The 27228-nt window shown below is 35.5% G+C and overlaps 1 protein-coding gene and 1 long non-coding RNA gene across 7 annotated transcripts in view; one reads left to right on the plus strand and one right to left on the minus strand.

Moving 5' to 3' along the window:
• Rgs13 (regulator of G protein signaling 13) overlaps positions 1-14965 on the plus strand; it is a 102469-nt gene extending 87504 nt beyond the window's left edge. For all 3 annotated transcript variants that reach the window (XM_013078942.3, XM_021242906.2, XM_021242907.2), the window contains exons 5-6: positions 5390-5556; positions 6647-14965. In XM_013078942.3, the coding sequence (XP_012934396.1) occupies positions 5390-5556; positions 6647-6829 (350 nt within the window). In that variant the 3' untranslated portion in view covers positions 6830-14965. The remainder of the gene's footprint in view (positions 1-5389; positions 5557-6646) is intronic.
• LOC106010911 (uncharacterized) overlaps positions 1-27228 on the minus strand; it is a 169453-nt gene that overhangs the window by 5318 nt on the left and 136907 nt on the right. The window lies entirely within an intron of this gene.

Below are 27228 nucleotides of genomic sequence, written 5' to 3' on the forward strand. Positions count from 1 at the left end.
CCTGAGCCTCATGTGCTTATAGGTGAGGCTTTGGGGAGTGACTGGATCATAGGTGTGTAATACTGGATTACCCACAGATTGCTTTAGCATAGCTCTAGGTGTGGGTGATAGACTTATTGAAGAGGGCAGCACCAATCAACAGGGTTTATAGCCTGGATGGAATAGAAAGGAAAAGAAGAAGGAAGTCTCACAGCTTCCTGTCTGCCATGGTATGAACTGTTTCTCCTTTGCCATGCCCTTCAGACATGCCTTCCTGCCATGGAGCCAGCAAACTATGTACTGAAACCTCTACAAACCTGAGATAAAATAAACCTTTCCTCCTTTAACTTGTGGATGGTGGGTTTTGTCCCAGCAAAAGAAACTATGATGGTAATAAACAAAAATAAATGTTTACAAAGAAAACAGATGAAAATACAATAAATATAACCAAAATGGTGTCTTTAATTTACAAAAAAAAATTAAAAAGTTAAGAAAACACTAACAATACAAAAGAAAAATGGACAAAAGATTTGATGTTTACACCAAAAAAATGGTCTGTGAAAAAGGAAAATGTTCAAGAATTAATATTTTAAACACAAATTTAAACAATTACAAGCTACTGGTATCAATCCATCAGATTAGAAAGGGTAGAGTGCATAGACACTGATATTGCTCTTGATAGTGAAAAATAATAAAGTCTTTCTGAAAGCAATTTTACCATATGTATGTATTGAGAGTCTCGAAAAATATTATATCCTCATTCTAGGGATTCCACTCCTTTAAATAATTTCTAAGAAAATAATTACAGATGCAAGGATTTATAAATGTATAACACTATCCAGTGTTGGATTATTTAAAACAAAAAAGAGGGGAGTAAAATTGCAAAAATTGTAGGATGGCTAAATTCACAATCAGCCCTCTGTATCCACAGGTTCTGCAGCTGTGGGTTCAACTAATTTCACATGGATCAAAAGTATTTAGGAAAAAATGAGTCAATTCTAAACATGTACGAATATTTTTCTTTGTTATTATTCCCTAAACAATGCAGTATAACAACTATCCACATTGGGCATTATTAGTAATTTAAAGATAATTTAAAGTATACAAGAGGATATGTGCAGGTTATATGCAAATATTATGCCATTGTCTGTGAGGGATTAGATTTTGGTATCCTCAGGGGGGGATCTTGGAACCACATCCCTGTGGATACGGCAGGATGACTGTGTTAGGACCTAGCCCTTCGATGGACTATTATTACTGAAAATAAAAAGGTGAAAGCTTTTAATACATGATATTAAGTATGAAAGAGCAATAGTGATACAAAAATGTTTTTCTATTATGTAATGTCAATAAGTAATTTGTGTTTCGCTCTCTGTGTAGATAACTGAATGCTAGGAAAATACGTGATTATATATGATCAAAGAACTGAAAGAGTAAAAGGAAATATAATAAATTATAAACAATAGTTATTAGTTTATATTTTCTGTATTAAAAACAACTCATAGTACTTGAAACTACCTTTATAGTGATACAGCAAAGAAAAAGGAGAAAAGTAAAAATTGATTAATGTCATAGAAGCTAAACCAGAGAATTTTAATGAAACAGAAGATTTACTATAAAACTTCACATGGATTCTGGTAGAATTGTGGAATTCATTATCCTCAATGGTAGGTTAAATAGAAAATGGATTTAAAATTGGTTCCGGGGCTGAGGCTTTAGCTCAGTGGTTTTGCTGCCTGCTGCACAACCGCAAGGACCCGAGTTCGATCCCCGGTACCAAAAATAAATAAATAAATAAACTTGGTTCTAATGCATTTCTAATGTGTACTAATGGACATACCACATCTCTAAAATTTAATGCATGATGTATGATTTGCCACCTTTGTAGAAGACACGATCTTGCAATTAGATAGGTTTCTATTCTGACTCAGCCAAAAGAAATACCACATTTTCCTTCTGAATCTGGAACATTGGCATGTGTCATCTTTTGTGTCATAGAAATGCTAATTTCAGTGACTAGTTTAAAACAGCAAGTGGTTACCAAAGGCACCACTTTCATTCGTCAAGGAAAAGGTATACACTCCTATGATTTCAGCTTATTTCTTCCATCCACTCAACATAAATGAGCAATTCTGTTGTTTATCCTTTATTCACTCTTCTCGAGCAGACTCATGATCTCTTGAGCATAATGCTCAGGAATGAGTATCACTAAAACTTCAAAACGGGCTACCTTGGGGTCCATTGTCTGATTTGATAAAGATTGTCCACCTTGTAATTCCCTTGATGTGTGCACCAATAGAAATTCTAAACTAAGTAGTTCAATTCTGACTATAATGTTTACTAAGATTCCTGAAACATTTTTATACATATACACTTTCAGTTGCTTGCTTAATTTATAGTGTATTCTGGCAAAAAAATAGAATATATACAGAATTGGTAAAACATACCAATCAGTTAATTCTACTCATTCTATGCACCAAAATCATATCTGAAATTTCAGACAGGTTTGAGTAGTCCAGGTCAATGTATTTTGCAAAGTAATGATATACTAATAAGTGACATGAAAATCTCACTGATTTACAGTAAGAAAAGTTCATTTCTCATTTATGATAGAAGACAACTGGAGTAAGCTCGAGCTCTGTTCCATGTCTTCATTCTGGACATGAGGCTAAAGGAGCAGGTTTTTTTCTAGAATGTATTCTTCTCATGGCAAAGGAGGATCAGAGTATATGAAGGTTCTCAATGCACTTTCTTAGAGCTGTGCGTGGAGCTTTTGCACATATATCATTGATTAGCAAAAGCCCAGTGGCCAATACAGATATGAATGAGACAAGGAAATAAAATCCTCATAGGAAAAGGGATGGGAATAACTAAGAACAATGCTACATGCTACCGTATCAAGTAACTATGCTATACTATATTTTAAATCACATATATATAATACCATAACTTGCAAAATATAAAACAATGTGTATAGCAATGCAGACATGACTTCATTGGAATCAAGTATGTCAAGAATTGTGGAACCATCAGGCCAGGACAAAAAAGAAGCCAAGATACTCACACCTCTCTATCAGGAGGGAAGTTAGAGAAGGCCGGAATAAATGAGAATTTGTAAACATTTAATATAAAATTAAGCTAAACATAAAATACAAATTCAGCATACTACAATTTGGAATACAATGTTGGCTTCCAGATTATTTTCCTACCTCTACCCACTCATCCAGTTAACTCATCCAAGAAGCATATTGCATGCCATAATCTGTGGGGTTTACTAGACATCTTTTTTTGTTCCTGTTCCACAGCTTATTTTTTGATTGTGAGCTCTTTATTTTCTGTTCCTAGTAAAGCATTCAGTCAAAATTCCTGAGTATAAACTATACAAATTTCTTCATTTTAATAGAATGGTTTCTTAAAATATGTACTGAAAAATACTGACTTTTAACTTTAGTTACTTTGCCCATCGTTTCAATTTTTCTAAGATGACCACTGATTGCTACATTCGTGTTCTCCACTCCCAGCTTTCTGTGCCTATAGTGAGGCAAGTACAACTTAAAGTCACTTTGGTATGAAAATAAACTCCTTATTTGAAATCTAAATTATATTCCCCATTAGGTCTGAATATCTAATCTATGTTATTTCTTATGCTACATTTCTATGCATGCTGTACCCCCATCTATTTCATCCTTTCACCCCAGTGATGTTTCTGTCTTTCTGTCAATCCATCTGCCACCCAATGGCATGAAGGCTACATCTGCGCATGTCATAGCAGTAAACCATGCTCTAAGTCGGTGTATTGCAAGGGTACCTTCTTTCTTCCAGATTACCGGCATTGCCTAATCCTAATGCCTTCTTACAAGGGACCTAACTCTATTCGAGTTCTTTTCTTGAATACAAAATATTTTAATTATTATCTTTATTCCTGTATCACTGCTGACAGTATGTGTAGAAACTAAGGAGACAAGCAGCCTGGCTTTCAAAAATCTTATCTACTTTCACATGTGAAGACCCAGGAAAATATGGTTTTACTCATCATTTCCATTTCATTTGATTATTTTTTTTTCATAGAGGCTAATGAAAATGATAAAGATTTTGTTAATAAATATCCTATGCTTTTAGAGTTGATGAATATATTTATATCATCAATTGTGATGACATTTTATAGGTATATACTTATTTCCAAATACATCAAGTTATGTACATTAAATTATGTACTGCTTTTCATAAAAGAAAAATTCTATGCTAACAACTGTTCTCTAAGTAGTCACATATTCAGTGTGACTATACATACACTTCTATTATATCAATTGAAAACTATTTTGTCATTTTTTTATTTATCAATTCAATTTCTCAGATTCGCTAAGATAATTTGTTTGTTTGTTTGTTTGGTGCCGAGGATCGAACTCGGGTCCTTGCACATGCGCAGAAGGCGGCAAAACCCACTGAGCTAAATCCCTGGCCCCCTACACTAAGATAATTTACAGTCACTAAAATAAATTTAATACTTATCTCAAATAATTCATCTTGACCCTTGAGAATATTTGGTTTTTCCAAAGATTGTGACTAATGTGTTAAATTTATGAAAGCTCGCCAAACTTTCTCCTTCAAACAAGAGTTCCTACAAAATAGGGGATCAGTAAGAAAAGCTCCTCCCACTTTTGTCCTTATCTGCTCACTTCAGAAAGATAGTTTAAGACCAAAGCTGAGGATACCCATCTCAGCATCAAGTGTCATTTGATGGTTACGCTCAGCATAACCACAACTTTGTACTAGATTCTCAGATAGTTTCAAACAGCCCTTCTAAATTCATTTTCTTAACTGGTGCTTATTTCTGCTTTGAATCATAACACATACACATGAAGTTCAATTTTTCATCTGTCTGTACTCTTCTAACCTGAATGGACACTGAGAAGCACTCCAGGCCAATCAGTGTACCACTCCTATATGGCTTGACAGTTTGCTTCCAAACTGCACCTGTCTGTCTAGAGTCTAAACTCTACTCTTACCTATCAGTTTGATCTGAGGTCTTTGATTTTGTGTAAGTAATTCCATGATCAGAGCTTTGTCTACTTGTCCATTTTAATTCTTTTTTCTGTGTCCTTGTGCTATCTCCTGTCCTATCTGTAATAGGACCACCCACACCGTTCATAAGACCATCTACATTGGTCATCGGACAATTCACTGGTGAATATTTGCAAATGAGTGAGTGAAAATAAAGGACTAACGTCACCAGTGACTGGCATTGTCATACATGCTACAGGTGTACAGATCTAATTGTGTGATAGATATATACATAATATTCATTTATTAAATTTTTATTCAGATTTTTGTTTGAAACTGCATTAAATACTGCTCACATTTTTTATAATTTTAACCAATGAAAATAAATGGATTTCTCTACTACTTTTAGATGGTCCTGCAGTCTATGCAGCATATTTAAAAATGGAGCACAGTGATGAGAATATTAAATTCTGGATGGCATGTGAAAGCTATAAGAAAACTGCCTCACGGTGGAGCAGAATTTCTAGAGCGAAGAAGCTTTATAAGATCTACATCCAGCCACAGTCCCCTAGAGAGGTAATAATTACGGGAGATGAAAATTGGTACATCCTTTGGAGGGCACTAATATCTTTCAAGTATTCATACATGCCAGGCACTTTACATCTCAGTATCTCCTAAAATGCTGTAAATTTCAATATTGCTAACATTTTACAGGAAAGAAACGTGAGAATCTGAGAATTAACTAATCCACCCAGTGTCATACAGCTGTTCAGTAGTAACAGGATTTAAAGTTAGGCTGTCTGGCTCCAACATCTTTCCTCATTAAATTATCTTAATTCTCAGTCCCAGGAAAGTTAAGAAGTAAAAGGCAATACTTAGAAGAATTGTTCTTGCCAGCATGAAATAGAAATGCCATAAAAAGCCATGAGCACATTGCCAGTGGTGCTAGGCATTCAGCCACTACAGCCTGGCCCAGAGATTAACTGCTCACCTTAGTACAAAGCTAGCAGACATCCAGCATTACTGCCAGTGATGTCCTACTACCTAAAGAAAATAGTCACAAGTGAAGGAGATTCAGCAAGACTCCCAGAAGAGAAAAAGTGAAGAATGGAAATTTTGGTCAAGGGGGGAAAGATACAGGATAGTGAATAAGATTTCTATCTCTAAAGGTAGTTGAGTATTATTGACTTATTTCCCAAAACTCTTACATGGAAAATTTTGGTTTACTAAAATAACCACTTCTCCCCTTTATTTCTTCACTTCTCACTTTCTTCCCATTTCTGACCATATCCAGATTTGTTACTATTAAGAAAGATAAGTTTATAAATAATACCAAGTTCCCTTTTCGTAAAAGGAGACCTTCATTTCATAAACTTCCTTGTTTGCAGACTTCCACTAACAAACCACTTGTATCCACCTCAGTAAGCAATGGCTTCTGAGACTTCCCTGGTCTAGGGCCTTGAGGTTTCTTTATTCCTTTAGGATGTGAAAGTGGTTACAGTATTCACTTTAAAAAAGGGTTTATAAGTCTTTTTACATAACTGTGGAAACAGCTCACAAACTCATATTTCAGTGAAGGGGAAGGGGAATAAATTTAGCTTTTCCATTTTATGTGTCTATCTTCGATTATGTTTACTTATTCTCTACATGTTATTTCACTTTTCAGATTAACATTGACAGTTCTATAAGAGAAACTATCATCAAGAACATTCAAGAACCCACTCAGACATGTTTTGAAGAGGCTCAAAAAATAGTGTACATGCATATGGAAATGGATTCCTATCCCAGATTTCTGAAGTCAGAAATGTACAAGAAACTTTTGAAAACTGTTCAGTCAAATAATTCCTGACTACCACTCAAAACTGTAAACTGAAGATGGAATATTGCAAATACTGATTTTGGTCTTGTAAATAAGAAAACAGAAAATCAGAAGTAAAGTAGGAATAAAACAGAAATCAAGCTAGAAATTAATTTTTACTTCCCAAAGAGACACAGATTCCAAAATGAACTCTAGAACTCCTATAAATGACACAAATATAGCATACCTATGTAGCTCAGCTAATATATAAGTAAAAGGAAGATCTTTCTTTGTGACACAAATATGCTTACTGTAATAGTCAATTAATAGTTGTTTTCTTATTAATTAAATTTTGTTGTCATAGTGTGACAGCAAATTATTTCTTTAAGAAATTTAGTTCTGTGAATCATATCTCTAGCATAAATGTATTCAACAAGTACAGTGTTCTTAATAACTTGAATTAGTAAAAAAAAGCTTCATATTTACAGTACAAAAAGTGTATTTATCATGAGAATATTAAAAAGGTATATTCTTGGGCCAGGAATTTAGTTCAGTGGGACTGCACCTGCCTTGCAAGCACAAGGTCCTGAGTTCAATCCCTGGTACCAAAAAAAAGGTATATTCTTGAGAGATAGTCTATCTGTAAAATTTTCCTAATATGTCCATAATTGACTTTCTATATCATTTATATTTTCTACATGTAAAAAGTTTGTGATGATTCTAAGCTCTTAAAAATGTGAGACATTTTCATTTCCTGTTGCATTTACATTGCTATAAGGTTAGAACATTTATTTTCTATATTTTGAGATTTTTCCTCATAATATGAATATATCATGGTTTTGGTAATCAACAAATCTAAATATGAACTTATAAGTTATAAATATATGTACTTTTCAGATACATAGTAAAAATACTATTCTACACAAATTTCTATCAGCCTAAAGTTGATATAATAGTATGAATATATATTTTTAATTTTATAGTTCTAATGGAAAGGTAGGCGATATAACACATTCTCTGATGTTAACTTCCTGTCACTCTAAAACACCATTACAGAGTACAGATTCAACAGGGACATCCCGAAGCTCAACATAAGACAAGTGTAAAATTAATCTGCTATCTTTGCTACTTAATATTTTTTAAACTTCAAGTCTTTATTCCTGAAAAAAGGAGATGTTAAAAAATGATTTTCCTCTGGGGAATTATTTTTAACTACTCGTGTTTGCTCTTGGTTTTGAAAAGTAGCTTAAAATAAGTTTGGCTCTTACATTGAAGCAAAGCTCTTCCTTTCTTCTAGTGATTTACCAGTTCTCATACCACTTTATTCCACAAGCTATTACATTTTATTGTACCTAAAAGAATAAATTTTGCCAATCAGATGCCTCCATGGTTCACAAGATCCCAGAAATTTTGTCTGTAGTGTTTTCCACTTTTAAAAGAACCAACATGAGTAACTGCATAAACAACTATAACATATCAGGTCTTAAGAAGGGGAAAGTCACTAAACCACCCTGCCTCCAGTTCTGAAGCAAAGGAGTCCTACCAAAAAAGTAAATGAAAAATACAAAATCACCACTGATATAACAGAAACAAAAACAAAACCACTTTGATTTCACACAATGGAAAGTGTATTAAATTCATTGTTAACAATCTTGGATTTCAGTTCTGTATTTTCCAAGTTAAATATACAAGTTATCAAGCTCTGAGTAAACTACAGAAAATTATAATAATTTCCTAGTCTCTCTGCTCTTCAGTTTCCTCATATTTGAAATAAGGTGATAAAAAAAATAAATCAAAATAAGGTGATGCGAATAGATAATACATGACTTACTTTCAGTACTTTTAAACAACATTTCCATAATATTCTATTGCCTTCTTCTGACTTTGTACACTTAATAGTATTACCTGTCTTCAAAATTGAACTGTTGAGTCACTCTTCTAAGATCAAACATACTTAGATGTTTGTAAATCATGAATAACCTCACATTACTCTCATTCCCCGGTCACCTGTCCCAAGCCTCCCCACACCATTCATTGGTGAAATCTGTATTTAAGCTTCAAGAAAAATTCTCCAGGATTATGGAAAAATAAAATAAAAATAGAAAAAATAAAAATAGAGCTATCATATGTTCTATCACTCCCACATCTGGGTCATCTATTCAGAGACTGGAAACAGGGTCTCAAAGAGACACCTATACTCCCATCTTCTCAGTGCCATTTTTATAATAATCAAAACATGAAAACAACCCAAAAGTCCTTCAAATGAGTAGATAAAAAAGTGTGAGGTACACACACACACACACACACACACACACACGAATACAGGTTGAGTGTTCCTTATTCAAAATACTTGGAGTCAGAAATGTTTCAGATTTCAGATTTTTTAAATTTTGAAATATTTGCATATACATAATGAGATATCTTAGCTATAAAATCCAATTTGAAACATGAAATGCATTTGTTTCATATATACCTGACATATATAACCTGAAGGTAATTTATACAATTTTTTTTTTTTTGTACCAGGGATGGAACGCGGGTCCTTGCACTTGCGCAGCAGGCAGCGAAACCACTGAGCTAAATCCCCGGCCCTATACCATATTTTTAATGTACCTAAATTCTGAAATTTGCCTATGGCCTCTCACATTAGGTTAGGTGTGGAATTTTCTGCTTGTGGCATCATGTTAGTGTTCAAAAAGTTTCAGATTTTGAACCATTTCAGGTTGGATTTTTTTCAATTACAGATCCTCAACCTGTATTATTTGGCCTTAGATCCTTAGAACAGTGTGGGGATATAGCTCAGTGGCGCCACTCCTGCCTGGCAAGTGCAAAATCCTGATTTCAAACCACAGTACCAAAATAAAGGATCCTTAGAGCAATGAGTAATATTGTGCATTGTCTTGGAGGTCAGACAGGAACAGTACAACATAAATTTCTTGAGAGAGGAGTCATGTCTTAAATGTATTATACTAAAAAATAAACAAAATAAAAGATAAAAGAACAAGTCAATAAATGAATCACTCAGTTTAGTCACCAATAAGAAATGAATAAATCTAATGTTAAATCTTCTTTATGCCATAACTTAATAATTTAAAACCAATTCCTAAAGTGAACAGAAAATACAAGCAATTTCAAAGACAATTCCTACTTTGTGCAAAGAATACAAGATTTCAGACCTACCATGTGCATAATATTAGACTATTATGTCCTGAGATTGAATAACTAAGCAAATCCTCTATTCAATGCATAAAGGACTAGACAAATAGAAGTGCATTTCTATTAGTGATGACATGGGAAAGAGTGAGATAATATAAGCCAACTAAAGACAAGAAAATGTGTATATTGTACGTTTGGCTGATTGAAGGGAGAGCAGGTGTTAAAGCAATGCTCAATCATTCCATCAATCAAACAACAATCACTCTGGTAAACTGCTTTTATTATTAATATATATTGAATTTTGTCTTAATTTTTAAAAACTTATAATTCCTTGGGCCAGGGATTTAGCTCAGTGGTTTTGCCGCCTGCTGCCCAAGTGCAAGGACCTGAGTTCAATCCCTGGTACCAAAAAAATACAACCTTATAATTCCTTTTTCAATGACAAAAAGTCCCTGGGCCTTGTTAACAATGTCCGAACGAATGTTCGTGTAAGTTTTCTTTTCAAAATAATTTCTAAAACTGAGCTAAATGTTCAATTAGATTTTACTGAGCACTTCTGTCAATTGGAGAATGACTGCTTTTGGCTTTCCTGTCAGCTTCCAGTATTTGTCAGACTATTCCAGAAAAAAGAATTCATGCCTGTTTTAGTTGCCTTGTTCAGCAACCAGCACAGGATAAATCTCCATCCAAATGGGTACATGTTCCATGCTTTTGATGAAGAATAGAATACAGTAGACCCTCAAGTTACAGCTGGCCTGACATATGAACAACTTAGGTTAATTAGGTTAATAGAAGATTCATCTGCCTCTTGTTATCCATAGTGTGTACGCAAGTAAACATCCAGATCTCAGCTGTATTGACTTACAACCAACTTCAGTAACACCCACCCCTCGGGACCTGATTAAGTTTGTAAGTCAAGGGTCCACTGTAACTAAAATATTTAATATTGTTTTTGAAGAACACTATTATTTTCTTGAATGAATTCTTTCTTTTTTAAAAATTCTTTTATTGGTACATTGTAGGTATAAAACACAATTACATTTCTCATTGGGAATTGTACCTTTACATAATGCATCTTGGTTCTTATTTTTTCCCCACTCCTAGCCCTCCCTTCATGCCCTCCACCCTTCCCTATTTACAAAGACTTTATTTCCATTTTTTCCATTTCTCAGCATTTTTCCTTTCCTTTCTTTCCTTTCCCCTGCGCCCCCCCCCACTACCCCTACCGCTTTGGACCTTTTCTTCCTATTTTGCATTATGGATTATTCATTCTAATCATTGGGACAGTTTAGGTATACAATATAATGACATTCATCATTGGAAATTTGCACCTTTACATAGTCTCTCTTGGTTCTTATTTTTCACCCTTGCCCAACCCTCCCTTCAACCCCTCCATTCCTATTTACAAAGATTTTGTTCCTATTTTTCCATTTTCTCATATTAATCCCATTCCCTTCTTTCCTGTCCCCTAGCCCTCCCACTTCCTTCCCCTTTGCCCCTTTTCTTCCTATTTCACATTACCTATTATACATTTTAGTCCTTACTTACACTTTCAGTTTCTCACACCAGAGAAACTATTCTGTATTTACACATGTGTGTCCTATTTATTTCACTTAAGAGTATCACCTCAGGGCTGGGGATTTAGCTCAGTGGTTTCTCCACCTGTTGTGCAAGCACAAGGACCTGAGTTTGATACCCGGTACCAAAAAAAAAGAGTATCGCCTCAATGTGCATTCATTCAGCTATAAATGTCTCTAATTTCTCATTTTTTATGGCTGAGTAGTACTCCATTTTAGTAAAAAACCACATTTTCTTTATCCAGTCTCCAGTTGATGGGCATTTGGGCTGTTTCCAAGTTTTAGCTGTCACACACTGTGCTGCTATGAACATGGGGGCACATATATCACTGTGGTATGATTCTTTTAATTCTTTGGGGAAGATATCCAGCAGGGGAATAGAGGGGTCAAATGGGACTTCCAGTCCTAGTTCTTTGAGGTATCTCCCTACTGATTTCCACAGTGGTTGCACTGGTCTACACTCCCACCAGCAGTGGAGCAGGGTTCCTCTTTCCCCACAGCCCCGCCAGCATTTGTTATTGGTTGATTTCATGATAGCAGCCATTCTTTCTGGTGTGAGGTGGAATCTCAGCATTGTTTTCATTTGCATCTCTCGAATGACCAGTGATGTTGAACATTTTTTCATGTATTTATTTGCTATTTCTCCTTCTTTGTCTGAGAAATGTCTGTTCATTTCAGATGCCTATTTTCAGATTGGATCTTTAAATTTGGGAAGTCTGATCTTTTTAAATTCTTTATATATTCAAGATAGTAGACCTTTGTCTGAGGAAAAGCAGATGAAGATTTTTTCCCCACATTGTGGGTTGTCTCTTCACACTGCTGGTGGTTTCTCTTGCTGTGCAGAAGCTTTTTAATAAGAAGAGATCCCACTTGTTGATTGTTTGTGTTAGTATATGGGCAACTGAGGTTTTGTTCATAAAATCTTCCTACACCAATGTCTTCAAGAGTTCTACCTAACCTCTGTTCCAACTGGTTCAGTGTTTCTATTTTAATATTTAGATCTTTAACCCATCTTGATTTTAGTTTAGTGCATGGCGAGAGATAGAGGTCTAGTTTTCATCTTTGGCAAGTTGAAGCCCAATTTTTCCAGCACCATTTATTAAAGAGGCTATCTTTCCTCCAGTGAGGGTGTTTGGCTCCTTTATTGAAGAAAAGATGGCTGAGTGTGTCTGGCATTGTTTCTGCATCTTCTAATCTGTTCCACTGGTCCTTAGGCCTGTTTCTTTGCCAGTACCATACTGTTTTTGTCACAGTAGCTTTGTAGTATAGTTACAGGTTGGGGATTGTGATACCCCCTGCCATGTCTCTCTTACCTGGAATTGTTTTTGCTATTCTGGGTCTCTTGGTGTTACAAATGAAATTTTGGATTGTTTTCTCAAGGTCCATGAAGTATGCTGCTGGGATCTCAATTGGAATTGCATTGAATCTATTCAGCAGTTTTGGAAGTGTGGCCATTTTCACTATATTAATCCTTCCCACCCAAGAGCAGGGGATGTCTGTCCATTTTCTGATATCATCTTCAATATCTCTTTTCAGAGTGCTATAGTTTTCAGAGAAGAGGTCTTTGATTCCTTTCATTAGGATGATTCCTAGGTATTTCAGTTTTTTGGATGCTACTGTGAAAGGAATTGTTTGCCCTATTTCTCTCTCAGTGAGTCTGTCATTTGTGTAGAGGAAAGCTATTGATTTTTGTGTGTTGACCTTGTAACCAGCTACTTGACTGAATTTGGTTATTAAGTCTAGAAGACTTTTGGTGGAGTTCTTGGGGTCTTCTGTATAGAGTATTATGTCATCTGCAAATAATGACAATTTGACTTCTTCATTTCCTATCTTGTTCCTTTTATTTCTTTCTCTTGTCTAATTGTTGTGGCTAATGTTTCCAGAACTATATTGAACAAGAGTGGTGACAGTGAACATCCTTGTCTTGTTCCTGATTTTAGTGTGAAGGATTTCAGTTTTTGACCATTTAGTATGATATTGGCTGTTGGGTTTTCATAGATGGCTTCTATCAGTTTGAGGTAGAGACCATCTATTCCAATTTTTTGTAGGGTTTTTATCATAAATGCATGTTGGATTTTGTCAAATGCTTTTTCTGCATCTATGGAGATAATCATATGGTTTTTGTCCTTGGCTCTATTGATATAGTGTATTACACAGATTGATCTGCATATGTTGAACCATCCCTGCATCCCTGGGATGAATCCCACTTGATCAGGGTGTATGATCTTCTTGATGATCTTCTGAATTCTATTTGCCAGTATCTTATTAAGGATTTTTGCATTTATGTTCATTAGTGAGATTGGCCTACAGTTCTCCTTTTCATTTGGATCTTTCTCTGCTTTGGGGATCAAGGTGATGCTTGCTTCCAGGAGTGAATTTGGGAATATTGCTTCCCTTTCAATTTCATTAAAGAGTTTAAACAGTAGTGGCAGCAGTTCCTCTCTAAATGTCTTGTAGAATTCAGCAGTGACGCCATCAGGGCCCGGGCTTTTCTTAGTTGGTAAGTTTTTAATTACATTTTCAATTTCATTGGTTGATATTGGGTTGTTTAGAATTTTTAGGTCTTCTTCATTCAACTTTGGTAATTCATATGTATCTAGGAATCTGTCCATTTCTTCTGTGTTTTCCATCTTATTGGCGTATAGGTTCTGGAAGTAGGTATTGATGATCCTCTGGGTCTCTGCTGAGTCTGTTGTAATTTCACCCTTTTCATTCCTAATTGCATGGATTGGGGCCTTTTCTTTCCTTCTTCTGACAAAGTTGGCTAAAGGTTTGTCAATTTTGTTGATTCTTTCCAAGAACCAACTCTTGGCTTCATTGATTTTTTTGTATCATTCTCTTAGTCTCCATTGCATTGATTTCTCCTCTGATCTTTATAACTTCCTCCCTTGTATGAACTTTGGGGTTGTCCTGCTCTTCCTTTTCTAGAAACTTGAGGTGCAGCATCAGGTTGTTTAATTGGGCTCATTCTGTTTTCCTCATATGCATATTCACTGCTATGAATTTCCCTCGTAAGTCTGCTTTCATTGTGTCCCGTAGATTCCAATATGTTGTATTGTCATTGTCATTTAATTGAAGGAACTGTCTGATTTCTTCTTTAATTTCCTCTGTGACCCATTTGTTATTCAGAAGTGTGTTGTTCAATTTCCATATGTTTATGAAATTTTTTGAGTTTCTTTTGCTATGGATCTCCAATTTCATCGCACTATGGTCTGATAATATACAGGGGATAACTTCAATTCCTTTGCACTTACTTAAACATGTTCTATGTGTGAGTATGTGGTCTATTTTGGAGAATGACCCATGTGCAGCTGAGAAGAACGTGTATTCTGATTTTGTGGGGGGGAAGACTCTGTAAACATCTGTTAAGTTCATTTGTTCAAGAGTTTGATTGAGTTCTAGTATTTCATTACTTATTTTTAGTCTAGTTGATCTATCTATTTGTGACAGTGGGGTGTTGCAGCACCCCACTACAATTGCATTAGTGCATATATGACTTTTCATGTCTGTTAGTATTTGTTTTATACAGTTGGGTGCACTAGTGTTTGGTGCATAGATATTTATGATTGTCATCTCTTCCTCTTGGATTGTTCCCTTTAAAAGGATGTAGTGTCCTTCTTCATCTCTCTTAATCAGTGTTGGTTTGAAATCTACTTGATCTGCAAAGAGGATAGCTACCTCTGCTTTTTTGGGGGGTTCCTGTCGCATGGAGTATTGTTTTCCACCCTTCAACTTTCAGTCTATGAGTTTCCTTTTAAATTAAGTGTGTTTCTTGTATGCAGCATATTGTTGGATTTTGCTTCTTGACCCATTCTGCCAGTCTGTTTCTTTTGATTGGTGAATTGAGACCATTAAAATTGATGGTTATAACTGAAACATATTGACTTGTCATTGCCATGACTTTTTCTTTTTGTTGGGTTCTTCCCCTTTACATTTAATTTCTTGTCATGCCAGATGGGTTCATTCTGCTTTGCTTCCTGGGGTTGTGATCCTCAATGTGTGTTCCTAGGATATTGTGTAAAATTCTTTGGAGTGCTGGTTTGGTATTCACAACGTTCCTAAGGTACTCTTTGTCATGAAAGTATCTTACTTCTCCATCAATTTTGAAAGACAGTTTTCCAGGGTACATCAATCTGGGTTGGAGGCTGTTTTCTTTTAGGGCTTGGAATATGTCACTCCAAGCTCTTCTTGCCTTGATGGTTTGTGTTGAGAAGTCTACTGTGATTCTGATGGGCTTTCCTTTGTATGTGATTTGTTTCTTTTCTCTGACTGCTTGGAGAACTTTGTTCTTCTGTTGAGTTTCTGGAATCTTAACAATTATATGCCTATGTGTAGATTTTTCTTTTGATCAAGGCTATTTGGAGTCCCATATGCCTCACTTATCTGTATGTCAAGTTCTTTTCCCCTGCTTGGGAAGTTTTCTGCCATTACTTCTGTGAAGAGTTTTTTTATGTCATCTGCACTCTCTCCTGTTTCTTCATTGACTCCAATCAGTCTTATGTTATTCTTCTTTGCCTCATCTAGCAGCTTCTGGATTGATTTCTCATGTTCCCTTATAATTTTGAAGCAATTTTTCTTTTCCTGGTCAGTAATTGCAATCTTATCTTCTATATCTGAAATTCTGTCCTCACATTGGCTCATTCTGCTGTGTAGACTTTCAATGGAGTTTTTCATCTCCTGGAAATCAGTTTGCACCTGTTTTATGGATTCCATTTGTTTCTTATGTTGGGATTCCATCATGTTCCTCAGCTCCTCTCTAGATTTATTAATCATATCTTGCACTAGGAGCACAATTTCTACTTTTATCTGAGAAATTATTTGTGATTTCATTTTTTCCAGATCCCCTTTTGTTGCCAGTTCAGTGGGTCCAGGTGGTTGAATATCAGAGTGTTCCATCTCATTTCCCTTTGGGATTGCTGTAGGTGATCTGGACGTCTGGTTTTGAGACTTATTTACGTGTTTTCTCATTTTGATTGGGGGGGGAGCAGGGTGGGTGCTGTTGTGTCTATGTTGCTCACCTCCTCTGAGCTAAGAGAGGTGGGCCAGAGGCCGGGAGCGGTGGTAGGGATGGTGGCCCAAAAGCCCCTTCCTCTGGGCCAGGAGCAGCGGGACATTTGGCGGCCCGGAAGCCTCTTCCTGTGGACCAGGAGCAGTGAGACAGTGGCTCAGAAGCCCCTACCTCTGGGATGAGAGTGGCGGGAGGGATGGCAGCCCAAAAGCCCTTCCCTCTGGGCTGGGAGCATCAAGAGGGATGGTGTCCAGGCAGCCCCTTCCTCTGGACCAGGAGCAGTGGGACAGCGGCTCAGAAGCCCCTACCTCTAAGCAGGAATTCTTTAAATCCTGAGAACTTGATTAGCTCCAGTACAGTGGTCTGGCGGTCCAGTGTCCTCTGTGTCTTTGTGGTGGCTGATTACAGAGAAGAAGTGATTACAGGTGGCTGATTACAGGTGGCTGTACAGAGAAGAGGCCAAAGGAGCATGGGGTGGCAGTGTGTCCAGTGGATTGCTGCCGGGGCCCAGACTGATTTTGTGTTTTCAGCGTGACTGGTGACCTCACGACTGCATCCACAGACCTGCCCGTCTGCAGCGGGCTGATTCAGTGTTTTCTGTGCGACTCGCAACTGCAGGACTGTGTCCACAGACCTGCCATGAATTCTTTCTTGATATTTAATTTTACAATAAAATTGTTTCTTTAGTCTATAATTTGATTTAGATAGCATTACTAATTTAAAGTGCATATAACCTCATGCTATATGACACAAAAATTAATAATTTATTGTCTTCTCATTAAAAAGCAAAGTATCATTAAAACACAAAATAAATATCTGAAGAGTACCTTTCCAAGAAAGAGAAATAGCCACATAAAAGAATACTTTCCAGGGGCCAGGGATTTAGCTTAGTGGTGCCACACTTGCCTCGAAACCACATGGACCTGAATTCAATCCTCAGTACTTGGGACAAAAGAAAAGGAGAAAGAATACTTTCCTATAAACATTAAATGGCTGATTATTGAGTAACACATAATCTCAGTAATCTGATTTTATCTAAACCGTTAGGTTTTATTTTCTCTTAAAAATACCACTGTAATAATGTAGATTGAGTTTTAAAGATCCAAACTTGATGATGATTCCTGTCTACTATAAGTAATAAAAAGGTTATTACATGTTTAAAATAGTCTTACCATCTCACTCCATCAGTGAATGAAGTACATATATAGGCAAGCAGGAAATGTTAAATATACATGGTTATAATACATGTTTTGAAAAGTTTCAAATACCTTGGGCCATTCTCATTCAATTTATACAAAATCAGCTAAATTCTGACCTTTGTAAATGGATTCAAAATAATTAGCACTGTTTACTACATACACCTATGTCTCTCCTTGAATGAATATTTATAGTCGTAAAATGAGTAAGTCTAGCATCTTCAGTTTTACTTATACTCATTTTTTCCCTCCAAAATTCAGCCTCTGCTCAGTTCTGTCAGCACCTCACATCATGTTGTATAAACAAAGTGGCATACAGTGTCATAAAACAAAAAGCTCTGGACTAAAGAACAAACCAATTGGGTTAAAGCTTCATCACTCACCTGATATCCTTGAAACTTTAGTGTAAGTAGGCTTCAGTTTCTCATCTTGAAATAAAATATTGAATAAGCCAAATGCTCTGCATGTTTTATTATATCCCATTTCTAATTTTCTCATCATTTAATAATTTATGTAACAAAGTTCTCATGAGGAGGTAGATAATAAACTACTTATTTTGCATTTAGCACTAGTTAAGGAAGTTCTTTTGCAATATTTGATTCAAGAACAGAGATTATAAACTTAAATTCTAAATCCATTTTTTCTTAAGTACTAGCTATCCAAGAATTCTATATGCAAATATGGAGTGTTTCATTTTACTTATATTTAAAATACTTTCCTCAGTGGTGCCGCTGCATGACTCACAAGCGCAAGGTCCTGAGTTCAATCCCTGGTACCAAGAAAAAAAAATACTCTCACGTCATTAGTATTCTGAGTACTGTCCATTTTTCTCAGGAGATTTCTAAAATTAGTAAATATTTTTGTTTTATTGAAACTGTCCAAAATTGTTTATCAAATGATTACATGGATATATTCATATTAACATATTTTTATCATATTTGTTTTATCTGTAATAGTTTAACATTTATACATTTTAAAAATTGACTTTGGAGGCCAGAATTTAAATGTATTTACAAGTTTTTTTCTATTTTTAGATATACATTTTCAAACTCTGGGGATGTGTGAGAGAGGATTTCATTGTTTCTGCATAAAAATAAAATCTTTCCAAAAGAAGATAGTGATAAAGGTTTGTACAATTCAAATTCAAGCATCTTGGTAGAGATGAACATTTTCCTGTTTATAGTTCATCAGTCAAACTACGGTTTCATCAACTGCAAGAGATTTTTTTAACCAATTTTGAAAGAATGACTGTGGAGGAGATATAGGTATATGAGGCTCTCTTCAAAGACAGAAAATGTTGTGATGTGAAGAAGATGATAAGACCCCATGCTCAAAAATATCTTCCACATATGTAGGGCCTGAAATTCCCACCAGTGGTCATAGATGAAAAATGGCATCTAAATTAACATTGCCAGTGAGAAATGAATCACTTATGCTAACACTTTAGCTGTTGCCTAACATAAAACAAAACTTGGGAAAAATTAATGCAGACTATAGGATAGCAGAGGAAAATATCTAGGCTGAGAGAGTACAAAGACATTAGGGCAATTCATTTATACCACCTCTAGGTATTAAATAGTACTTGCAAACTTGAGCAGGGGAAGAGAAAGACAAATAGAAAAGTACTGCTTACAAAAATCTATGTTGTTTATGAAAAGTCAGAGGGGTAAAGTGAGCTCAAAAATCAGTTATTCTACATTCATAATTATACTTCTCAAGTAACATTCCTATAAAAATAAAAGAGCAAGAAATCATCCAGGCTGGGTTCAAACTTGCAATCCTCCAGTCTCAGCCTCCCAGAGTTCTGGGATCACAGGCGCAGCCATCACACCCCGCTTAATTTTTTTTATTGTAACAAAAATCACCAGATGCTGTGGATTTCATACTGAATGCCAAGTGTTGCTCTAGGCTGAGGGCCTATAAACTTTCTTTTATAAAGAGCCAGTTTGTAGATATTTTAGCCTCTGCTGGCCAAGAGGCAAGATTGGGGATCTTATCCAGGCACTTACATAACCAAAGGGAAATGTCTGTAAGACTTGTATTGTGCGACTTTAGTCAGGTGCAATGGAACATGCTTGCTCCCAGTTCTTTGCAAGGCCAAGGCCAGAGGATGGCAAGTTTGAGGCCAGCTTGAGCAACTTACCAAGGCCCTGTCTCAAAATAAAATAAAATAAAATAGGCTGGGGTGTGGCTCAGAAGTGGGGCACTTGCCTAGCACCCGCCAGGCCTCGGGTTCCATCCCCAGGGATGAAATTAAAAGTATAATAAATGTGGTTTTTAAAATAAAAAATAAATAAATAAAAGAGAAAGTATTACTGGTGGTATGGTTCATATCTAAATGCCCCCCAAGCCTCATGTACTCAAAGATGGGGCTTCTGAAAGGTGATTGTATTATGCGGTGTTACGACTGACTTGCTATTAGAAAGCGGATTCTGGGAGGAAGAAGCATGTCACTGGGTGAGCGCCCAGCTTCTCCCAGCTCCTCCTTGACTCTCTGCTTACTGAACACCATGCTGTGAGCAGCCTTTCTCTGCATTCCCTAAGCCATGCTGCTTCTGCCCTGGAGCCAACCAAATATGGACTGAAATGTCTACAAACTATGAATCAAAATAAAGCTCTCCTCTTAATTTGTGGGTGTTGAGTATTTTGTCCCAACAACAAGGGAAGTGACTAAGGCAATTGTTCAATGAGTAATAGTTATAGAAGTATCCCTTTAATAAAAATACATTTAGCTCCAAGGATCACAGACACTGTACATACAATCATTAATTAAGAAGAGGTTTCTGCTCTCAATGGTACATGAGCTGGTAATTAAAACATAAAATAATAATGGTCAAGATAGACGTGTAAAGATTGTTATGGAACATTTCAGAAGCATCCATCTCTATCTAGTGAAATCTGTACAGTGGAAGAAGTGATGTTTAGGATGTGTCTTGCAGAATAATTAAAAGATCACTCAGAGAAAAGAGGAAGAGTTGGTAGATTGAAACAAGGGCTAGAGAAGTGAGAATCATGGTAATTAGGAAGATTTAGGAGATTCAAGAAAACTGCTTAGTTTCATTGAAACTCATATTTTCCTCATCTATAAAGTAACAATAACAGACTACTAACATCTACTTCATAGGCTTGTGTATCATAAAGTGCATATAAAGCCCATGATATTGTGTTCAATAACATTCAACTATATTATTAGATATCATAAAAGCCCAAACATGAGACAATAGTGGTATAAGCTGAGGAAAAGAGAAACATTTCTGATGGAGAAACTGTGAACTGACCAGATTTGAGCAATGAGAGGTGATCCAAATTTTCTAATTTAACCATCAGCATAAGTATAGATGCTATTAATTGAGGAAAGGTACCCAGCAAGTAGAGCAGGATTTGGAGGATGTGTTAAGTAGGAGGGAACTACATGCTATAAGTTGGACTTCAGAGAGAGGTAGAGGCCAGAAATGTGGACCTGGGCACTGTCAGCATAACCAATTCACTGACTGAATAAGGTCTTACAGAGAAACTGCTCAGAAGAGTGGAAATGCAACAGACCAATCAAATCTTACAGAAAAAAAAGCATATTAAAGTATCTGAAAATCTCATTGTGAAGTACATCATATCATTTAGCAAAGATAATGATCCTTTATGTTTCCCATGTAGAAAATAATGTGTAATGTTTGATATATTATTTATTCACTTAACAGTTGTTAAATATATACTATATACCAACATAGTTATCAGAGATAGGGACTTGCCAACAAACCAATCAGAAAATATTTCCACCCTTGTGAAAATTACATTGTCTTCATGTAACAAAAAAGTAATCAAATAAAGAAAATCACATTAGCCAAGAATGGTGGTGCACACCTGTAATCCCAGCACTAAGGAGGCTGAGGCAGGAGGATTATTGCATATATGAAGCCAACCTGAACCATATGGTGAGAACATGTCTTAAGAAAAATAGAGACAGAAGTAAAAACACATTAGATTGCAATATGTGCTAAGAAGAAAGAAAATGTAGGTAATACCAGAATAGCAGGGACAGTGTGAAGATGCACTGGAGAAAGGGATCTCTGTATATAGTTCACATATGCCTCTCCTGACAACCCCAACCAAGGATGGTGGACCTAGGCTTTAAGAAGTTAACCAACATGTGTGTATGCTTGGGTGTGTGTTAAGAACACTTAACCTGAGTTCCACTCTCTTAAGCAATGTTTAAGCATACAAAAAAATACCAGTATTGTTAATTATAGGCACAACATTGTTCAGAAAATCTCTAGAACTTATTTATCTTACATAACTGAAATTTTATAGCTATCATTTCCCTTTTCTCTTCAGTCCCTGGAGCATACCATGCTACTTTCTGCTGCTTCGAGTTCGGCTATTTCAGATATCCCTCATAGCTGGAATCATACAGTACTTGTTCTTTGATGGTTAGCTTATTTTATTCAGCATAATGCCCTTGACACCCATGTTGTTGTATATTACAGGGCTTCATTTTTTTAAGGCTGAGTAATTTTCCATTGTAAGTATATACTATATCTCATTTATCCAATCGTTCAACATTTAGTTTCCACACCTTAGCTATTTAATAATTCTGCAGTGGGAGGCAGAGGAGATATAAAAGAATTAAAATGTCTTATATACATCTCCACTATGAATATAATCATTATGTACTGCAAACATATCCTAATAAAAATAAAAATTTTAAAAATAATACATGGACATGGGAGTGCTAACATCTTCGCAAGATTCTGACTCCAATTCTTTTGAATAAGAAGTGGGATTTCTGGACCATACTGTAGTTCTATTTTTAATTTTTAGAGGAGTCACATACTATTTTCTATATAAGTTGCACCATTTTACAGTCTCATCACCAATACAAACAATATAAGAATTTCAATTTCTCCACATCCATGCCAACACACACACACACACACATGCATATATATATATATATATATATAATTTCCATCATAACAGGTAACAGGTGATATTTCAGTATTAATTTTATTTGAATTTCCTGATGATTATTAATGCTGAACATCTTTTCAAATACCTATTGGCCATATCCATGTCTTCTTTGGAGTATGGCACTAGCATATAGGCAGACATAGAAACCAATGTGACAGAGCCCAGGAATAAATCTATGCATATGAAATCAATTGATGTTCTACAAAGGTACCAAGAATACACAATGGGTAAAAGATGTTCCTTTCAAGAAGTGGTGGTGGCAAAACTGAATATCCACATGCAAAGGAATGAAATAGTACACTCATCTTATATCATATACATACTCAAAAAAATCACTCAAAATTGATTAAACTTAAACATAAGATTTGAAACTATGTCACCCCAAGAAGAAAACATAAGGAAATGCTTCATGACAGTAGTCAGACAATGATTTCATGAATGTGACAGCAAAAGTAGCAGCAACAGGGCCAGGGATTTAGCTCAGTGGTTCTGCCGCCTGCCTCGCAAGCGCAAGGATCTGAATTTGATCCCCGGTACCAAAAAAAAAAAAAGTAGCAACAACAAAAGCCAAACTAGACGTGAGCCTACATTAAGCTAAAATATTTTATAATACAAAGAAAATAATCAACAGAGTGAGAAGGCAACTTGGTGAATGGGAGAAAATATTTGTAAACCATATATCTGATAAAGAGTTAATATCTAAAATATATAAGAAATTCCAACAACTCAATAACAAAAAAGCTAATAATTTGATCTTAAAATGGGCTAAAGATTTGAATAAACAACTTTTTCAGTACTTCTTGGCTGGAACCAAGATTTTCAGATTCTAATACCTTAACTATAAGTATTACCTCTTACAAATAAGCTAAATGGAAAGCTATTTCTCATTACTGCTAATAAACTTACATAAATTGGTTTAAAATATCATTGACACTTAGATCTCCACTAGAAAGAAGCATTACCAGAAAACTGATGTAAGGATACCCAATTCTAATTCTAAAATGAAATACTTTCTCTTCAATTAAAAAAACATATTGATTGAGCTAAAAATTGAAAAACATATAAGGGATACTTGATAAATATTTATACAAGGCAGTGAAGGTAGAAGAGTCAACCCACCAGTCTGTCAAGAATAAGAAGGGAAAAGAGTGAAGAATAAAAGAAAAATCAAGATATCTTATGTAAAGGAAAAAATTCCCTATGATGAATGTGATCATTATGTATATCAAAAGAGTACCAATAAAATTAATTTTAAAAAAAGAATTAGAACCCATGGTTCTCACCATGCAATATACCCACATGTCAGTGCTGACTTGGATAAAAAACAGAGAACATTCAGGATCAGGGCCAGAGCACTGGTCAGTGAGTACAAACTGGCTGTTCCTTCAGTTTGAGATCCTGGAAGAACACATATTTTTGCTAATCACAAGAAATATTGTTAGAAACATCAAAAGCAAAGAAAGTACTGAAAAGGATCTGCAATGTATGATCAAAGAATTTAGAGAAAATGGTGTAGGGAATCATTACTGCAATTAATTTTAGCAGGAGCATCTTTCTCATGTGAGATGGTTTTTATCTTCAAGTCACATATGCAATAGCACTGGCCACTTTCTAAAGACACCACCCAGCATCTGGAATCTACCACTCTTGTCTTGTCCTACAGTCTGGTTTAAAATGAGAAACTGGCCACTTTGGGCTTAGATAATGTATCTATGTAAAAACAAGTATTTTCATAAAAAAAGGACAAGTGGTACTTTAAAGCTTTAAGTTTATGGGCACAAATCAATTAAGTTATTACAGTTCATGAAGAATATTGATATACTGTATATTATACTACTTGGGCCTCAAAGTCGTCCTACTAAGAACAAATTTTTATCCTTGACATACAGAGGAGCAGAGTAGTGAACCTAACAAGCAGGACTTTGGATGCTACATGGCCCAGTGGCCGGGTGATAAAATTCAAGCCCATAAAGACCTGGTAGCAGCATGATAAAGGAACCTGCCCTGTAGGGGTGCTGCACGAATGAATGTCTGGGCCACAGTACTGACTAGGTAACTGCGATACTAAAAAGATAGTTACTAAAAGAGAGTATGTGGTTTTAAAATGTGATAGCTGATGAGAATCAAGATGGATGAAAGCAATAGTTAAAATACAAGAAGAAAAAAATGAAATATGTAAGGAGAAACAGAAGGAATAGTGGAGTAAATGGAGGGAAATAGCAGCTTCAGATCTCAAACAGTATTCACAGATCCAGTGTCTCCATTTATTAAGCTCTATTTATTCGTTGCTTCATTAGCACTCCATTAAATTCTTAATACATGTGAGGTACTGGGCTAGTCACAGGTAGTAAGCAGTGGGCAAATAAAATTTGGTCCAAACCTTCAATGTTCTTAGATATCAGAAAGAAGGAAAGATAAATAATCACAATGCGGAGAATCCAATGAAGGCAAAGAATTGTATGTAATGATAAACATTATTAGAAAACTTCCATTCCTAATAAGGAAAAGAAACTTTCTGATACAAGAAAGGAATATGCCAGATCTATAAACATATTTAGTTTGAAATTTATCTTTTTTTAAATTTATCTTTTCAAAGGAATGATGTATACAAAGAAGAGGGAAAATCTACAGGATAATTTGATTTTTGACAAAGTTATGACTCATCTTGCTGCTTCTAATTAATAATGAATTTTTTGCTGTGTTATTTCACAGTTGTTACACAGTTCAAGGCAGCACTTGTCACTAAATTCTTTCTCACAAGACTCTGCAAGTGAGAATAATAATAAGAGACAGTTAAGGTAAATATAGTCTGTCTTATGCTGTAACCCCCAGCCTCTCAGTGATTCATAGCCCAGTTACATCCCAAGCAACTAAATCTAAAATTGGAGTGTATGTGCTAGCACAGTTTTTATTTCTTAGTTTGGCAGTTTTTATCTAGAGTTGCCACAATGCACATTACTATTAGTTGCAAGATTTGGTGAAAATTGTCACAAATGCTTATTTTATGAGAGGAGAAAGATGAAAAAATAAGATTCTGAGGTTTCATTTCCAGGAAAGAATTTAAAAGCTGTTAGATGCCAGACACTGCAGATGGACATTTTGCTTTTCTTATCTTTTGTCAGTTTCACAGTAAAGGTACAACAAAGTTATTATTAACTACATTTTAACCTTGAGAAACTGAGGTTCAGAGAGATTAATAACTTGTCCAAACTCACCCAAGGAACTGAGAAACCAAACCAACACTAAAATCTAAATACTTTCTAACTCCAAATCCATACTTTAGTCTCACGCATGAAGTTCAGCCTCTGACACTGAGGGGATACTTCTATAATGATTTTCTTAATATTGTAAATCTCAAAATAGCTAATTTTATCATTCAAGTGATATCTTGACAGCTTCAGCCAAAATCCTAAAGCTATACAAGGTAGAAAATTCTATATAGTTATTGATATATGCAATCTAAGAAAAACATCACAAAGGCCTAATTTTTGTGTGTTTTTAAAATTTATTTTTATTAGTACACATTTGCAATACATAAGGGTCACATTTATCATGAGGGATCTGTACATATACATAACACATTTTAATTCATTTTTCATCTCCTTCACTCCCTCCAACCATTCTCTCCTCATTTACAAAAGCTCTATTTCCATTCTTTCTTCAGTTATTTTTTTTCATTAAATCCCTTTTCCCTTCTTTGCCTACCCCGTCACCCCATGTCTTATTCCCCTTTCCACTTGAAAAAATTCTTCCTACTTCTTCATCTATCCTACATTTTGCTCCTTATTTATACTCTGGGTTTCTCACACAAGAAAAATAATGCAATACTTAAATTTGTGTGGTTTATTTCACTTAAGATTATGGTCTCAAGGGCCAGGGATTTAGCTCAGTGGTTTCGCTATCTGCTGTGCAAGCACAACGATCCGAGTTCAATCCCCAGTACCAAAAAAAAAAAAAGATTATGGTCTCAAGCTTAACCTTCTTTACCTAACATTTACCTAAACATATCTCGTTTATCCTTCTTTAGGGCAAAGTACCACTCCACAGTATATAAATACCACATTTTCTTTATCTATTCATCAGTTGATGGGCATATGGGCTGTTTCCAAGATTCAGCTATTATAAATTGTACTGCTATAAACATAGTATGCCATAGTATGACTTTAACTCTTTCAAGAAGATAGAGTATCTAAAAGGGGAATAGCTGGGTCAAAGGGAATTTCTAGTTTTAGTTTTTTGAGGAATCTCCATACTGCTTTCCATAGTAGTTGTACCAATTTAAACACCTACCAATAATGGAATACACCCTTGCCAGCATTTGTTACTGATTAATTTCTTGATGATGGTCATGCATTCTGGCATGAGATGAAATCTCAATGTTGTTTTAATTTGCATTTCTTGAATGGCCAGTGATGTTGACCATTTTTTCATGTACTTATTGGCCACTTGTACTTCTTAACCTGAGAAATGTCTATTCATTTCAGATGCCTATTGTTTGATTGAGGGACAATTTTAAGATATTTAGAGATTATTAACTGCAATTGTCAC

This window comes from Heterocephalus glaber, unplaced genomic scaffold, assembly GCF_053883595.1.
Source record: "Heterocephalus glaber isolate CG9 unplaced genomic scaffold, H.glaber_assembly_v1.0 deba00001600, whole genome shotgun sequence".
Taxonomy (NCBI): Eukaryota; Metazoa; Chordata; class Mammalia; order Rodentia; family Bathyergidae; genus Heterocephalus; species Heterocephalus glaber.